This window comes from Xyrauchen texanus, chromosome 37, assembly GCF_025860055.1.
Source record: "Xyrauchen texanus isolate HMW12.3.18 chromosome 37, RBS_HiC_50CHRs, whole genome shotgun sequence".
NCBI lineage: Eukaryota > Metazoa > Chordata > Actinopteri > Cypriniformes > Catostomidae > Xyrauchen > Xyrauchen texanus.
Window position 1 is genome coordinate 30,636,855 of NC_068312.1, and position 12,649 is coordinate 30,649,503.

Consider the following 12,649-nt stretch of genomic DNA (forward strand, 5'->3'; position numbering starts at 1 on the left):
TGGCTTTGCACAGTACATAAACTGTCTGCTTTAATCTCAGGCGCTCTCTATGTACAGTGTCGGTGTGTAGTGGATTGTGATGTACAGTATGTGTCTTTAGGGGGATGGTGGGAATACGGTTAACTGTATGTCCATATGTGGTGGCTGGTGTGGTCTAAAGTGTGGTGTACTGACCTCAGGCCAGTTGGATTTGAGGGGCCGGACTGGTAGGCACTTACCATTTACTGCAGTCCAAGGTGCAGTCTACAGTTAGGCAGCAGGAGAGCAAACGGGTAATCAATGTGTTCACTAAAGAGAGTTCTGTCTTTCTCCTCCAGGGACTCTGCAGGCATGGACCCTACACTGGAGTATGTTAAGGTAAGGCTGTACATTCTACCTTTATTAATGTGTGCATGTATATGAGAGGAGTTCATACTGTAGATTGCTCAACCAGAGTAAAACTGTTGTTGATGACCTTCTGACGATGACAGTGGTTATCTTAGGGCAACTCTTAACACGTTGAGATATATGATACTAATCAGTTCAATGAGTTTTTTTAAGTGTAGAGCTTTTACATCAGGAATGCCAACCAAGGCTGCTACTGTTTGGACAATGAGATTTGGATAACATTTTGGACATGATATGAAGGATCATAGTTTATTGACAGAGCGTTGAGTAAATATACTGTAAGTATTACATTGCATACTTGGATGGAAACTTGGCACAAGATTGACATAGATAAATGTGATCTAAACATGATTGTGCGTCAGTGGGTGTGATTTTCTTGGGTTTTGCATATGTGCTTCCTGATGTTGTTGTATCTTACCAGTTGAGAATGATTCAAGTTAGAGACAGTTTTGTAAAAACACTGCTTACTCATTTCATAGTGTTTCTTGAGGTCATAACTCACATCGTGGATTCTATAAAACAGTATTGTGCTCTCCTTGACCCGTCTTAATAGTGTTATAATACATCAGATGTGTGCAACTCAAAGCCAGAGCTGTTTAGAAAACACAGGAAATTCGACAGCTAAAAAACTCACTCGGGTTCCTGCAGTGAAAGGGGCCCCGGTAGACACATCCTCAATTAAAACAGCACAATTACAAGGGGAAATGAGATGTTGTCTTTATCTGGTGCTGCTTAAAGGGCCTGCAAGCAATGTGTAGTTCTAATAACTGCATCAAGTAAGAAAGAATGGGTTAAATGGTTGAAGCCAATACTGATATGTAAAAAGCAGGGTGACTGATTAAGTGAAAGCAAAATTAAATTAAACAAAATTGCTATATTTAAATCAACACATTTTAAAACAATGTTTGAACTATACATAATTGAAAAGACTTTCAGTAGATGTTTTTAACATCACTTGTGGTCTGTTCAAAAATCTAGTGTGCGTCCTCCGGATGCAGCATTTTAAGACATCATAGTCATACTCCTTTCGCGAAGGCTGTTCCAAAAGGTTGGTATCTTAATTATGCTGTTTTCTAAGATATCTCTTTGTGGCCAAAATTTTAAGGTAGCATCGTATGTATCACTCCCTGGGTAGGCAATCCCCAGGGGTGTAAAGTAACGAATTACAAATACTAAAGTTTCTGTAATTAAGTTTTTCCCAGGAATTGTACTATTTTAAGTAGTTTAATCAACTTTCCAAAAGAGGTATTACTGTCACTTCCTCAGCAGCTGTATTTGAAACACCATCTCAGCAATGATGACAAGAATGTTTTAAATGAATGCCTGGATAATATATCACAATTAAAAGTTTTATTAATTTACATTCAATTTAATTAAACTGGTCCATTGGGCACAGTTATTGGCCAATGCTAATTATTGCCAAATTTTTCCCAGACCAATATATATTGCTTTATCTCTTGACATTTAAATTTAATTTTCATTTCAAAGCAAAGGTTTTGGTGGACAGAATTATTCCCTGGCTTATTTTTATCCCCCTCAATACGAACAGTAGCAAGGTGTTATCAAATCAAGCTGTTATGAAAGACCTTCATCACACAACACGGCTGTATTACACTCTCTATATCTCAGATCTGATGAGAGATGTGTTGTGACATAAATCATGGGCGTCTCATTCCGTTTGCACTGACTGAATGAGATTATCCACTGTGATAAACAGCAGCCTTGACGACCCCTGAGTGACGGGGACTGTCGGTGTGCTGTCAGCACACAACCACCTCTGTCAGTCTGCTGAGAAACCATCCCTCACTCTCTCTGTCCTCCTTGTACTCACTTGCTCAGGAGCAAACCCTTCTCATTCTTACCTCACTGCAAACCCCAAGCAAACAGCACAAACATTTACATTCATTGACCACTATAATGTAGCGGTGCTCCATTGCAGTTGAACATACAGTCATATAATGGAATATAATTACATTGGCATATACTATTAAGTTTTATTCTAATTCTTCAAAGACCATACATTTCTGACACTAACTCCCCCTAGAACTTTTAATGGACATTCAATTTGGACACAGACCTTCAGGATTTTTTTTACTTAGTGCGCTTAGTACTGTACTTAGCACGGATGGTCCAAGGCTGGGCTACTTGGGCTTAAGCTACAAATGTTTTCCGTAAATCTCTGAATGATTTTATCATCTTGCAGTGATGTCAGAAGTACCAGAGCTTTGGCATTAAGTTGATACTAATACACATTATATTTTAATATTTTAACAATATACTTAAAGTCAAATATATTAATTAATGATACCAGTATCTATAACACCAAAGACTCAATTCCATACACACATGTCTCTTTGGCAGCTGCTTTCCAGCACTGTATGTGCACAGATGCAAGAAGAGCGCTCGTGATGCACAATATTTAGATATAAACCTCTGAAAATAAAGAGTAATATATACATAGATGTGCTTGAGGAATTTGCAAACTTTGTCATGAGGCAGGACATTTGCCTTTTTTTGCAAATCTCTTTTAGTAACCCTTGTGCATCAACATAAATAAGTTACTCAGAGGTCCTTCGAGGACAGAAATGTCCACGTCAAAACACTGCCATTCAATATATATATATATTACCATATATCATCCATCCATCCATCCATCCATCGTCAACCGCTTATCCTGTGTACAGGGTCGCGGGGGGCTGGAGCCTATCCCAGCTAACATTGGGCGAAAGGCGGGGGACACCCTGGACAGGTCGCCAGTCCATCGCAGACCATATATCATAACTACCAAAATATTCATTCATTTTCAGGATTGTAACCATTTAAATATCAGTTTGTTTACATAATGCTACTGTTGTTTTTTTACACACATGCACACTCTGACATTCCAACACACCCACACAATTTTAGCTGCATAATTTATTCAATTGGCCTGCAGTGCTGTATAATATAGCAAACAGAAAATAGGAAAAAAAACATGTATTTGCTCCATAGGCTAAACATGAGGAAAAATGGCACCATCTGGTGGGAAATATTAAAAAATAACATTTTAAAGCCAGGGCTCTGGAATGAAAGCATAATATTATAGAATTCATGATTTTATGCTTTAATGGCACTGAGATCAAATATTGCAGTTTTAATGGGTTTCAGTGGGGACATTTATGTCCTGATGGTCCTGAGTGTAACTATGTTGTGTACACAGTGTATCATAGATGTATTTTAGGAACAGAGCTTGAAATATCAAAGAGACTGTTATCTACTAAACTTACTTAAAGCACTCAACAAATCAATGATATAAAACTGTCAATTGTACACAATGGCTGTTTCTCAATGTCTGTTCTTTTTACGTTCTTATATATTGTTGTGGACTTGTTTGAAATCATCACCCACCTCCAAAAATTAAGTTACTTATTAAATTACGTTTTACACTGTTAACAATTTCCATAATTTTAATGGTAAAAGACTGTAAAAATGCTACAGTAAAAAAACGTAAATTGGATAATGAGTAGTTACCTTAAATTATACGTACATTTTCAAGACTATACATGTAGTTTTACTGTAAAATGTTATAAAAATATATATATTTTTTTAAATATCTAGACATTTAAATTTAATTTTCATTTCAAAGCAAAGGTTTTGGTGGACAGAATTATTCCCTGGCTTATTTTTATCCCCCTCAATATGAACAGTAGCAAGGTGTTATCAAATCAATACATTTCATTATATTTTTGGGGAATAGTTATGTTTCTTCTTATTTTTAATATCAGTTATGTATTTTGGGGTGTTCTGTGTTATATTTGATGTAGTTTAGTTTGTTTATTGCATAATTCTAATTTCACATGTGTTATCCTGATGTTGTTTAGTGTTTGTGTGAGTGACACTGAGCACTGTCTCTATATGTTTATTGGTCATTGCTCCTGAAAGGGGCCACTATTGATGAACTTCATGTCATCATGTGCCCTTCTGTTTTTTTTTATGGTGATTAACAATACATTATAAAGTGAAAAGCAGATTTTTACAGTTTCAGAAAGTTAAGGTGGTTCTGTTATTATAAAGTATATAATATTCTAATATTTCATCAAATGATGGTCCCATATGTATCTGCAGAGGTCTGAGCTTAGCCCTGACTATGCACTTTTGGGGGTGAAAAATGACCTGGACTTGCTTTTGTGAGATTCAACCTCCAATCAGAGAATCCTCACAGAACTTGATAGAAGATGAGATGACAACATATCCTCAGGGGAATGGTATGGCCATGACATGTTACAGTAATTCAATTACAGTACATGAAATTCATACACTGGCTCTTTATACTCTAGTTTAGGCAGCTCATTGAACTTTTATAACTGTCTGAGTGACTAATATGGACATCAATGGTTGTAGTCAGTTTGTACCTCCATTGAAGATAGTAGTGTTTTAGCCTTAAATCACTTTAAGTTACAAGCATAAATGTTGACGCAATGTCTTCAACACACCTGTGTGTCTGGATGTCTGTGTCTAGGTTTGATGTGTTTTTGCTGGTCATTCGTCTGTTGTTCAGTAAAGTGAAATGAATGAAGGTAGACCTCATCTCACCCTCATCAGCTGGTGTTGAGTTTCCAGAGCTCTGTTTAACCCGAGTCTGTACATACTACATAATGTACAGCCTGGCATAGTGTCTGAGACAGGGAACCCCAGGATCTCTGATCTCTCTCCATAATAGATGGTTCCCATCTGTGCACACATTTAATTGGTCAGTTAGATCCTGAACCCAAAAAGTATATGAACACTTGGAATAATGTAATTGGATAACACAATATAAAAACAAGTAGTATCTACAAACATTATTTTATAAACGTCTAAAAACTAACACTTTTCTTTATATTAGTTTTTCCAGTTACATTCCACTAACTGGCCAAAGGGCATTTTAGTGGGTGTATAAAGTTAGTTCCCATCAAGTGACTTTAATGACAGAATTTTCATTCTTTTTCACTCTCATGTTTTTTCCCTACCGGGATGACACTTTTTCTTCCCTGGAACAAAAGGTGAATTTTTGAGGAATATCCTGGCCACTCCTTTCCATATAACTAAAGTGAATTGAGGTCTGGGTGGTCAAGCTTCATTACAAATGTCAAAAAAGGGTCATAAAAGTATAATAAAAGTGGTCCATATGACTTCTGGGAAATGTTCAAAATATTCTGAATCAAAGAAAGTCTTGTTGTCAAGTTTAAAATGACATGAGTGTGAGTAAATGACTAAGAGAGAATTTTCATTTTCGGCTGAAGTGCGCAATAAATACTTTTTGGGGCCACTATATATAAACTAGATTTGTAAATCATAATACAATTATCAATATAATCAATAAGCAATAGTCAAAATGAAAGGGTGACAAGTTTACTATTAAATAACATTTATCTCCAGGTAAAATGCATAATATTACTAAAATTATTTCAGAATTATATATGAAGTCCAGATCAGAACTTGGTACTTTTATGCATGTTTTCTACATTTTAATAACATTTTGGAAAAGTATACATAGGGTTGTTGATTCAATATTGTGGTCACTTTTGATATGACACCCTCTATATATTTGTTCATTTTAACACATGACTTAAGTTTGGATAAACAAAAAGAAGTAGAAGATGTATTGAATATTATTTCTTATTATGCAAGAAAATGTATCCTCCTTCTATGGAAATCTGTAGACATTCAAATTCTTGAAAGATGGCTTCAGTAAATAAGTTTTCTTCCTCTTGAAAAGTTAACCTATTAACTTTCCAGTAAGCAAGATGAATTTGATAGAATTTGGTCATCGTTGTACAACTTACAAATACTAGAGGAACAATACTGACAGCTTTATGATCTCTGTTTTTCTCTTGTTTTTTCTTCATCTTTCTTGTATTTTCAGAACGTGTTAACAATATCTCGAATATCTTGTATATCCAATATTAAAACTTTGTTGTCATGATGGTATGGTAAAAGCTGTAATATCTGTATTTTCAGATATAATATATTTTTTCTAGGGGGGGAGCACCAAATTGTTTTATAAGTTTCATGTGTAATTAAAATAATAAATGATAAATAACTAAATGAAAGGGTGACTTATTCTACAAGTCTCTCTCATAATTTGACTGGTTAATGTTGCGTGCCACATCCAGGTTTTTCAGCTCATTTTGACTTTTCCGTCTTGACCCAAATCATTGATGGCCTGTTAGTTTAGGAATGTTTTCTCAAAGTTAAGAGCGAGTCAGTCATCAAAAATGTGGGATAATTAACTTCAAAGACCTCATGTGCTGATGTCACTTCCTAAAGTCAGATGAGTTTAGCATTTTTAGTGAAAACAGTTTGTTATTTGATTATATCAGATTGGGTGGTGGTTTGGTTTGTGTTAAGGTCTAGGTTATCTCAAATACAAAAAACTTCTCATTTTCTTCTGTAACCCACAGACCATTCTGCATAATACACATAAAAAATAAAACACTACAATTTGCTAACTGTGCAGCTAAGGGCAAATCATCTATATTTGATGTCATTTGATGAAATTATTTGGTCAATGAATATGAGTGTGTGTGTGTGTGTCTCCTTTCCATCAGTCATTTCCATCTTTTGGCCCGCCCCATTGCGTGTGAAGCAGAGATCGGTTATATTCTGGTGTTAAATTGGAGCTATTATCATCAAAGCCAATCTGGAGTGTAGAAGTTGTTTGGATGACTTGACGTTTAGCACTTCTTACCCCATAGTCTTAACAATAAAGGTTCCTGTTAGAACCAAAAAGGGTTTCACAGCCTGATTTCATGAAGACAGTTTTTTTAAGGAATATTCCAGGATTCATACAAGTTAAGATCAATTAGCAGCATTTGTGGTATAATGTTGAGTATCATTAAAATTATATTGACTCTTTTCCACATTTATTTAAAAAAAGAAGATGCAAAAATCACTGCTACAATCAGGCACTTACAATAGAAGTGTAAGGGGAGAGTCCGTAGACATTAAACTACACAAAGTTTCAAAAGTGTAGCATAGCCACAACACAAGACACAAACATAATACATGTTAACATGATTTACTAACCGTATCTGTGTAAAGTTATATCCGATATTAAAACTTTGTTGTCATGACGACCTAATGGCGGAAAACCCTGTAATATAAAGTAAAAGCTGCAATATTCTTTTTTAATCTCCATTGAATCAGAATCAACTCAAGAACCCAAAACAGCAAGATATAGTTCTTGACTATAGAAGAAGAAGAGGGCTCTTTGCTAAACTCAAGGTGCTGTAGGTGCATTGAAAAACTTTTATTTTTAAGAGTGAAGTTTGCAGCAGATTTCATTTCCTCTTTCTTTTACATACGCAAACTATGGCACACACATGCATGCACATGTACACACAAATAACACACACTCTCAGTTTTTGTTCCTTGTTCCCTGATGGTGAACACACACTTACACTGTTGCTCAGTAAGCTGCTGAGCACTCATGAAAGAGCTTTACATGAACAATTCATCTCTGTTCTCCCTGTGGGATCTGCTGCCCTCTGAGCCCACAGAAAGACCTCACTTGCCAGCCTGCTCCCTCTCTGAACACATATACCAGCCTTTATACAGATCCAGAGAAAGCCTGTTCTCATACAGAGAACATAGAATGACACAAGTAGAACAGTTCAGAGGGTTTCCGCCTCTCAGACGATGTGAGAGATGGAGAGAATGAAGGCCTGATGGAAAAGACTGAATTGCCCTTTAATATTATTTGATTAAATCACATCATAATTGCTTAGATTACAAACAGAGTAAACAATTCTTCTGCTTAGTAATATAGTAAAAACCTAACAGTAGCCTTTTTACAGTGGCCAAAACAGAGTAAGGTAATTCTGACTTTAGGTCAGTTTGCACAGGAGAAAGGTGCTAAAGATGACCACTAAAGGAATATTCCGGATTCATTACAAGTTAAGCTCGACAGCATTTGTGGCATTATGTTTATTACCACAAAAATGTATTTCAACTAGTCCCTCCTTTTCTTTAAAAAAAAAATATAAAATCTGGGTTACAGTGAGGCACTTACAATGTAATTTTTGGAGGGTTTAAAGGCAGAAATGTGAAGCTTTTATATTATAAAAACACTTACATTAATTCTTCTGTTAAAATGTATGTATTGTTTGAGCTGAAAAGCTGTTTAAATTGTAATTTTTACAGTAATTTTGGGGTTTTTAGGTGTTTGTTGACATTACATCATCCTGGCAATAAAGTTGTAAAATTGGCTATAACTTTATACAGAACAGGTTTGTATGTGATTTTATCACACTCAAATCATGTTTAGTCAATTTGTTTATGTCTTGTGACTAAACTTTTAAACAGTAAGTATTTTAATGTTCAAAAATTGGCCTCCTATTCACTTCCACTGTAAGTGCCTCACTGTAACCCATATTATTTTTCTTTTTGTAAAGAAAAGGAGGGATGAGTCAAAGTGAATATTTGTGGTAATCAATTTTATGAAACAAATGCTGTCGATTGAGCTTAACTTGTGTTGAACCCGGAACATTCCTTTGACACTTTATAATAACTTGCACTAAGTCATAAAAATTATACTGTAATGCTTAACACATCAGTCGTTCTCTACATAAAAATATGAATATATAAATGAAATATTTAACCAATTATATTTAAAAAAATTAATTGTACATTAATGATCAGTTAAGCATTATATGTAATACTGGTTGTTAATATTATAATAAAGTTTAATAAAGTAATATAAGTACAAATGTAATATAAAGATAATTAAAAGTGTTACTAATGTGACCTTTTTCATGGCTTATTGGACTTGTTTTATAAAACCTGACGTATCCAGAAATCCAGATTTTTCATTAAATCGAAACAAAAGAAATACCAATACAACTACACTCCCTGTAGTTTAATCTCTAGTTATTGCATGGAAGTTTTTGCTGGCGTTCTAAACTTTAATGCAATGCTATTAATGGCAGTATTTTTTTATTTTTACCTCAAGAGACTTTTTAGATCAGACATAAAAGGGCTGCTCCATAAATGTAGCATGCACACACACACACACACACACACACACACACACACACACACACACACACACACACACTGAGATATACTGATGAACACAGAAAATCTTGTGTGCATGTATCATTTGGCCAGTGCTGAGCCAAACTCATAATTTTCTTCTTGATATTACATGACGTGATCTATAAATCCATATGTTAGTGAGTCATAGTAAAATGTATGAGCACTATAAGCTGCATATAATGTATAATTCCAGTGCCAAACCAAACAAAATTAATTCTGTTGTGTGAACTATGACACAGTGCGTGTAGAGATTTTCTCTAAAATAAGTGTAATTTGAAGAATTGCCCTAAATTTGTGTCAATGTCGATGAAGAATTGTGAAGAAAGCCAACTATATAACGCAAGTGGAATATTACTGCTGCACACACAGAGGCACAACACCCTCTAGTGTTGATTCATGTGCATAACAACACAATGGCAACTGTATTATTAATTACAGCAAGTTTGCATTCTGGCTTTTTATATTAATTAAATTTAGAAAAAGTTAAGTCATTAGAGACAGCATTTTAATCATTTTAATCATTTATTTTGGGTCAAAATGATAAAAAAAAAAAAAAAAATCCAATTACAGTTTATGTTTTTGAATGGTACTTTTCTTGGCTTTGTGTGTCCTTTTTCTCGATATGTGTAATTTATATGTTTGTTAACACAATACTGTTTACAGATGTAGCATGTGTTATCAATGGTTGAAAATGGTTGAGGTTGGAATATACTGTTTGTTATGCTATCATGACAACCATACAACCAAACAAATAAATACATATTTTTTGTGTGTGTGTAAATTTGGAACATTACAATCCCAGTCCTTGAATATCTAGGGTAAATTTGGGTAATTATTTTTGCACTTTCAACTGCTGCAATTTACTGACCTTCACCCCAACACATCAAAAAAACAAATGAGACTTCACAATGCTACAACTATAGAATATGATAATGTTAATATAGACTTGCTTGTGACAGAGCAAGAAATGCAGACATTGGAGCTAGGTGTCCTAGCTACTCTAATTCACCTGACTGTGTCCTAAGGTCCATTCATCCATCCATCCATCTTCAACCGCTTATCCGAAGTCGGGTCGCGGGGGCAGCTGCTCCAGCAAGGGGCCCCAAACTTCCCTATCCCAAGCCACATTAACCAGCTCTGACTGGGGGACCCGAGGCATTCCCAGGCCAGTGTGGAGATGTAATCTTTCCACCTAATCCTGGGTCTTCCCCAAGGCCTCCTCCCAGCTGGATGTGCCTGAAACACCTCCCTAGGGAGGCGGCCAGGGGGCATCCTTACCAGATGCCCAAACCACCTCAACTGACTCCTTTCGTCGCAAAGGAGCAGCGGCTCTACTCCGAGCTCCTCACGGATGACTGAGCTCCTCACCCTATCTCTAAGGGAGAAGCCCGCCACCCTTCTGAGGAAGTCCATTTCGGCTACTTGTACTCGCGACCTAGTTCTTTCGGTCATGACCCAGCCTTCATGACCATAGGTGAGGGTAGGAACAGTAGATCGAGAGCTTTGCCTTCTGGCTCAGCTCTCTTTTCGTGACAACGGTGCGATAGAGCGAGTGCAATACCGCCCCCGCTGCCCCGATTCTCCGGCCAACCTCCCGGTCCATTGTCCCCTCACTCGTGAACAAGACCCCGAGGTACTTGAACTCCTTCGCTTGGGGCAATACCTCCTTCCCTACCTGGAGTACGCACTCCATCGGTTTCCTGCTGAGAACCATGGCCTCAGATTTAGAGATCCTAAGGTATAAAACCTAATTTAGTTAGAAATGTTCACATGCAATTCTTTACCCTTTGAACTATGGTCTCTAGATGACTTTAAGTCAGATGTGTATTTAAGGTTTATGTTTGGCTCTCATGTACAAAGGCATCATGCTGACTTATTTCCTTAGCAGACTGTGGAAATGTCAATGTGCTCGCAGAGCCATGGTGCTTTTATTGAGTGTAATTAGGTATTTTAGGAGCCCACTCTCAGGGAGAACATTCCAGTGTTGTTCCAAGGGTGTGCCAACTAGCCATAATGTCTTTGTTTGCCTCTTAGAGTGATCTGGGAGAAATATAACAATTGTAAGTTGATAGACACCCAGCTGTTTGCATCCAAAAATGTACCTGGGATAGTTTGGACAAACAGCACACTTTTCTTCTCCCTCTGATGAACCAAGTTCCTACAAAGTTTCCAGCATCTCACAAAAACATGTCTGGGTCACATTTCACCTCAAAATCAAAACATATGACATAGAGACAGACTAAAGAATACACAGAGACACAAACATTAGCCAACACACGTGTGTGTGAACTGTGTGTGTGTGTTCATTCACAACCTAATGAGCTAACACACAATATGAGCTCTGGTTTAATTGACTTAAGTGGACTGAAACCTGAATTCTTTTTTGTCTTATAATCGTACTAGTTTTCAAATGCTTCTTTTACTCCATACAAGAGCTGTTTTGATGGGCTGGGGGTTCCCTTCCGTGAAAATGACAGAAAGAGCTAATGCTGTTAACGAACAGGCTAATCAAGAGAAAGCCTCCTGTTTGCCCTCTCAACAAAAGCCCTTTAGTTAACCAGCTAGCCACAATAACACAAAGTGCTGTGTGTGTGACTAAGGTACTGAGTAGTCTCGTTATTTAAACCCCAATGGGAAAAGTAAGTGCATTTGGCCGTCTGGGACTCCTCGGGCTCAGCCGGGCCCTTTTCCCAGAGTCAAGACAGTCCCAGCTGGGGTAGAGAGTCCTCCCTGTGGGGAATGCTCTTTTATATTAACCCCCTGCTGTTAGTGAAATCCCACCTGGAGTTTAGAGTAATATTGTGATGATATTCATAGATACAGTCCTGGTCCCTCAGTGCAGACCTGTCACACAGGATCACGACTGTCCCTGTCTGTCTGGAAAACTGTTCCTGAAAGACCTCCACAGTAGATGCTCCCTCTTGTCTGGACAAATTCATTTTCAAATGTCAGTGGCAGTTTGTGGTTTAAATGAATTGCTTGGTGTCAGATTGTCTCTCAGCGTTTCCTTACGTTTTGTGTCAGCTTTGTTCTATACACGTTTGTGGTTCAACATGATGAGTTTTGTTCATTTACTGTAAGTCTCAAACCAAGCGCATCAAGGATTAGGCAAAGTTTCTTAGATTTATACAAGCTTAGATAATCATATTAAAAAAAATAAAAATGGTTATGTGCTATGTGGTTGCTAAGATGTTCTTTTTTCACT

The 12,649-nt window shown here is 36.7% G+C and overlaps 1 protein-coding gene across 1 annotated transcript in view; it reads left to right on the top strand.

Moving 5' to 3' along the window:
• Window positions 1-12,649, top strand: part of LOC127630872 (breast cancer anti-estrogen resistance protein 3 homolog) — a 102,062-nt gene that overhangs the window by 50,563 nt on the left and 38,850 nt on the right. The window contains 1 exon segment of the mRNA XM_052108714.1: window positions 318-357. Coding sequence (XP_051964674.1) covers window positions 318-357 — 40 coding nt within the window.